This window comes from Lacerta agilis, chromosome 6, assembly GCF_009819535.1.
Source record: "Lacerta agilis isolate rLacAgi1 chromosome 6, rLacAgi1.pri, whole genome shotgun sequence".
Classification (NCBI taxonomy): Eukaryota; Metazoa; Chordata; class Lepidosauria; order Squamata; family Lacertidae; genus Lacerta; species Lacerta agilis.
The window spans coordinates 42633977-42639973 of record NC_046317.1 but is presented as its reverse complement, the minus strand read 5'-3'; the positions used below and the strand labels follow the sequence as shown (position 1 = coordinate 42639973).

The 5997-nt window shown below is 53.4% G+C and overlaps 1 protein-coding gene across 1 annotated transcript; it reads left to right on the top strand.

The window, feature by feature from the left end:
• The first annotated feature begins 2933 nt into the window (after positions 1-2933).
• FOXD2 (forkhead box D2) lies at positions 2934-5668 on the top strand. Its single transcript, XM_033152194.1, is given in 3 exon segments — positions 2934-3934; positions 3937-3995; positions 3997-5668. Coding segments are annotated over 3 exon segments (1335 nt in total). The 5' UTR covers positions 2934-3135; the 3' UTR covers positions 4474-5668.
• Positions 5669-5997: the final 329 nt, after the last annotated feature.

Genomic DNA, 5997 nt, shown 5'->3' with positions numbered 1-5997 from the left:
GCGGGGTCCTTACTGACTCCAGCTATAAAAAACTGAGGCTGCTGAACACAATCTTAGGCGTCTGTATCTTTATTTTACATATTGTCATAATTTGTGTGAAAATTGTTCGGTTTGGTTGTGCATTCTTTAACGTTATGTATTTCCCCCCATAAAGTAAGGCGCCTTGAGTATGGTTTGAATGGTGGAAAGGCGGCATACAAATAAAATTATGTATGTATGTATGTATGTGCCTACGCTGCCTCGTGATCCACACCTAACGAAGCTGCGACCTAATGAAGTGTTTTTATTTATTTCAATGTGATCTACCCCCCAAAGTAAACCAGACAGCATATTCCACTGAATTAAGTGGGGGCTGTAAGTTGACTTGGCCGGAGATTCCCTTGGATTTCAGTCTAACCTCGGCTTCTATGCGAGTCTTCCGATTTCGCTTGGTGAAAAAGCCAACCCAGAAAAACAGACACGTGGCAATGTGTGTGGTCGGCAGCTCCGCACTACGGGCCCGGTTCTGCAAAGTTCGCTTCTCCCTTTCCCAGAGCAATTTGAACACCAACCTCGCAACACACACGCTTTTTAATGTAGCGCAGCGATATGAACTATTTTGAAAGCAGGTAACAACAGCAGCCGCAATATTCAAATGCCTTGTGCTAGCTAAGACCTCTAGACAGCAGTAGGGCGGGTGAGCCCGGTCATGGGCAGGGGGAGTCCCTTAGTCCAGCGCTCATAGAAGATTGCAGGGACAGCAACGTACACTGAAGAACTGCTCACTTATTATGTAAAATTTCATCATTCGAGTTGGCAATGTGCAAATTTCCAGAGGCAGGACAGAAAAGAAACTCCCCCCCCCATATTTTTTGATACCTCATTTCTTGCTTTTATAAACCTCAGGTGGAGGGAGCATGTTTAGTTATAAAGTGGAAGGAGTTGGGGGCGAAACATGTGAACGTCATTAACTGCTTATATCCCCATAATTCGAGCATTGCTTATTTGCCACTGCTTTCTTGAGTAGCACCGGTGTGTGTGGTGTGTGTGTGTGTGTGGTGGAAACCCCATCAGGTTCGCTCAACCAACAGCATCGCCTGCTTCTCTCTAGTGCCAATAGGCCTTTATAAGCAGGTAGACGCAGCTTCATTTTCAAAACAGCTTGTTACTTGGGAAGTTAAGTTCTGTCCAAACCAGCGTGGCTTCTTTCTATGCAGAAATGTTTGAGATCCAGGCAGGGTCGGGCGGGTGCTTATTTTTCGCAGTAGGTGATCCCAATCGCGAAGTTTTGCAGATCGGATCACAAGATGTGACAACTGGATCCTTAACATATTTGCTTGGAAGCCCTGCTTACCTCCGTCGCAACCCAAGAAGTGGGGAAGTGCTACCGGATCTAAACGGATTTGGAAACAATAAATTCATTGGATTTAGAAGGAACCTTCTTCTGGCTTAGGGCTCAAATGCCTGAACTGACCAGGCATCGCTTTCTGCTGGCATTTTTTTTCCCGGGCGGCGTGGCTTAGTTGTCATTTGTGGAGACGTTGGTTTACTTTATTTATTTATTTGGAGTTAATTACCCAGGTTAGTAAAATTTGCTCCGGGGAAAAAGGAGGCTATACAGGTCTGGCTGTTAATCCACGCCAATTACTTCAGAATAGTCGCTGGGAATAAATTAATTCTGGACTGCAGTCTTGAGAACCTTCCCCTGAATAAAGAAGCTGAGTCCCGGATCTGCATCAAGTGTCTTCCAAAACAATTAAAAATATTCTTTTGCAGTTTATGTACCGTTTCTGAGACTGCTTTCAGTTCACAAATTAGTTAAGGTTGAACAAGACGCACACCCCTTATGTACTCCAACCCTGGGAGCAAATCTCCTTGATTTCCACTGAACATTCAGCAATGCTGAAAGGCGCGTGACTTTTCCTGGTCAACCTGGTTTCGGACGCTGTTGCGAAGGGCTTTCGACCTTGGACTTTCCAGCCCGCGATGGAACGAGGGTGGCCGTCCTGGGCCCACTGCCATGAGTGGGGGGAAGCGTCCTGACACGCAAGGTCGCCCCCGTCAGAAGACATTCACCTTGGCCCGTCGCTTCACAACACCAGCTCTCCAAGCCTTTTATGCGCCGTCGGCAATCTCTACAGAAAGAAGAAGTGTGCATGCACACGAAAGCTCATACCAAGAACAAACTCAGCTGGTCTCTAAGGTGCTACTGGAAAGAATTTTCTATTTTGTTTCGTCTACAGACTTTGAGGAAGACTTTGGGGCGTCGTCGCCGCTTGTTGGTTGAGGTGCTGGAGCAGGAGGACGTATCTGAGGGGAGAATAAGCCTCCGTGGGACCGGAAGCGAAGGGAGAGCTTCCCAACAGATACAGGCAACTCTAAGGTTGACTTCGCCCCTGTTGTATCATTACTACTACTGCTGTTATTCTTATTATTAGTCACTGCTCCGAGACCTTCAGACCCTCTAGGGCGGGAAGCACGGCGCGTGAGAGGAGTCAAGATGGCGCGCGGCGGCCGTGCCACAGGGCGCCTTCTGGAACGTCTGGCGGGACGGCGAATCAGGTACCCCGCCAGGCGCAACCAACGGCACGAAAAGAGAGGGGGGGAGGGGAGAACCCGAGGTCGCGCGCAACTCCGAGCGCGAGTTATAAGCTCGCGCGGGCGGGGAGGGACCGATGGAGAGAGAGTTCCGAGGGTCTGTCTGCGCGCGCCAGCACGTGACGCGTGGGCCGCGCTATAAAGGCTCCTGGCGCTCACCAACGCCGCTCAGTGCCTGTGAGAAGTTCTGGCGGGTGGGAGCCGCGCTGGAAGGGAGGTTGTCTTTCCCTCCCCTCCCTCCTGCCCCGTTCCCCCCCCCTCACCTCTCCTCACTGCCCACCCCCAGGGATCCCACCCCCATGGCCTCCCCCACCGGCACCTAGCGCTCATCGCCTGAGGGGCGGGAACTGCTGCGAGCGAGCGCCAGCCGCCCTCCGCTGAGCCGGGGGGAGGCGGGGCGGTGGCGCCTCCTCCTGGGACTCCTCCTCCGCTCCGCCGCTAGGGGGTGGCCAAGGCGAGCAGCCCGAGCCCGAGGCAGCGCCGAACAGCAGCAGCAGCAGCAGAAGAGAGCGCAGCAGCAGCAGCAGCCCCAGCAGCAGCCCCGTCGACGCCGTCGCCATGACCCTGGGCTGCAGCAGCGGGAGCAGCCGGCCGTGCGGCTTGCTGGCGGCGCCCTCTCCAGAGGAGGAGGACGACGACGAGGCGCTGTCCGACGTGGAAGACATCGACGTGGTGGGGCCTCCGCACGAGCACGGCCAGGCTAAGTTCAGCGAGAACGACGACGACGAAGAAGACGATGACGAGGAGGAGCTGCGCCTCCTGCCCAAGCAGGCGGCCCGCGGGAGCCTCTCTCCAGCCCAGGGAGGCCCGGAGGCCGCGCTGGGGGACAGCCAGGACACGGCGGTGGCGGCATCGGCGCCAGTTGCTCCAGCCTCCTCCTCTTCCTCCTCCTCTTCGTCGTCGGGCGCTTCGGGGTCCGGCAAGAACCCCCTGGTGAAACCCCCCTACTCTTACATAGCGCTCATCACCATGGCCATCCTGCAGAGCCCCAAGAAGCGGCTGACGCTGAGCGAGATCTGCGAATTCATCAGCGGCCGCTTCCCCTACTACCGGGAGAAGTTCCCCGCGTGGCAGAACTCCATCCGCCACAACCTGTCGCTCAACGACTGCTTCGTCAAGATCCCCCGCGAGCCGGGCAACCCGGGCAAGGGCAACTACTGGACTCTGGACCCCGAGTCGGCCGATATGTTCGACAACGGCTCCTTCCTGCGCCGGAGGAAGCGCTTCAAGCGGCAACAGCAGCAGCTCCACCCGCAGCCGCCCGAGCTCCTCTTGCGCGCCGCCGCCGCCGACCCGGCCGCCTTTCTCCCCGGCTTCGCCTACGGACCATACGGCTACAACTATGGGCTCCAGCTGCAGAGCTTCCACCACCACCACCATCACCACCACCACCCCGCGGCGGGGGCCGGGGCCGGCGGGGCGGCGGGTACGTTCCCCTTCCAGCCTCCTCCTTGCGCCCTGCCGGCGCCGCCGGGACCCGGAGCCTCGGCGGCCGCGCCGTCCGTTTTCTCCAGCGGCCTCTCGTCGTTCCTGGGCGGCGACCTGAGCTGCAGGAAAGCCTTCTACCCCGCCGGCCAGCTCAGCCCCACCGCTTCCCTTCTGCAGAGCCTCAAGGCGGACCAGGGAGCCGGCAGCAGGCCTTCCTTTTCAATAGACAACATCATCGGAGGCGGCGGTGGCGGCGCGGCCCCCCCGCCGTCCGGTAGCTCCACTAGCAGCGCCCCCGCTTCGCCCTTCCCGGCGGGCCACGCCGGGGGCCAAGCGCAAGTCCTGGCGATGCTTTCTCCGGCTCTGACGCCCTTACCGAACCATTTGAATCTGACCCACGAATCCCTCCTGCAGTCCGGACAGAACTTTTCCAGCAAACTCACAAACCTCAACAGTTGTCCTTTTTAAAAACGCGACAACGACCAGCCACCATTACTCACCCCACCCCCGAGATCCTAACCCACAGCCCCTCCTGGCCTCTCTGCCCCCCCCCTCCCCTCCGTTCTCACAATTGCCCTCCCATTGTGTTTTAAAAGGTAGGAACTCTTCCTTTTTTGAGAACTGTTCGGGCGTCTGGATCTATTCTGTGTGTATGTCTCCCCCTCCCCCCTCTCTCCCTCCATGCGTGTTCAGGGTTCGTAGTGTGTTTTAGGAGGAGGGTTGCTGTGGAGGGAAGGGGGGGGCGGAGAAGAAGAACTGACTATCTCACGGATCTATTTTAAAAACTAGCGTTTCTTATCAAATGACCTCTGGCAGCTTGATTTCATTTTAAAAACAGGGCCTAATTTAATTAAGGCTGGGATATTAAGCTACCCAGGTGGATTTTCTGTGGGGGTAAGAATGGCCCTATTTCTCCCAACACTTCTTTTGAGTGTATGTAGGGCAAGTCCCTTAAATCGTCTTTCTGCCGCATTCTGTGCAGCTGCTTGCTGGAGAACTGTGCTTTCCCGGTGCAGATCCCCCAGGAGGGTGGCGGTAGCTTCCTTTTCCGCCATCCAAATACGATGGGCAGGTCCTAGGCATGTTTACTCAGAAACAAGTCCCACGATTCAGCGAGACTTGCTCTCGGATAGGTGTGCAGTCAGCAGCCGTAAACCTTTCGGATTAAGTGGCTGGAGCATCAGAAATACTCCACTAGTAGCTTTTCTCTTAAACAAAAAAATAAGTCCCCATATGGTTTCCTACCTCTGTTATTCCTCCGCCCACAAGGAACTGCTTAAGGAGAATGTCTGTTGAACGTAGTTAACATTGAAAGTCTCTGTCCCCCCTCCCCCCAAAAAGAGGAAACCGGAATGCTAAAAGAAGTTGAGAGATTTCAAGTGCACATCTCAAAAGACCGTGCTACATCAGGAAGTCCCCTATTATCCAATCACCCGCCTCCTCTCCGCCCCTTCAACGTGTGTGTTTCTTGTGTATCTGGACTTATCTCTGTGTGTATATATTGTGCACCCACCAGAGCCTCCTTAGCTCTCCCTACTAGCTGTGCATCCTTTCTATTTTATTGAAAGAATTGTGAATAATTTGATGTGGAAAAGGCAACGTAATTTTTTTTTGTCCACCTTTGGTGTAAATTAATAAATGTTTGTGATGTCTTTTAAAGAAACCCAGTGGGTCTCGCTATCGGATTTCTTAACAAAAGAAAGAAAAGAGAGAGAGAAGCAAACTAACGACTAAAGCTAGGAATCCAGGGGTCCTCCTAAGCGAGGAGTGTCTGCGTCCGGTGATTTTGATATTTGGGTGATATTTTTTAAGTAATACAAATATCAAAAAGTAATGCATCTTAACTATCAAACGTACTCTGGAGAGCTAACTAATAACTATATTAGGTGGGCCTTAATCGACTCTACTTTCAGTAACAATAGTAGTGTACAATTATTATTATTATTATTATTATTATTATTATTATTATTATTATTATTATTATTATTATTA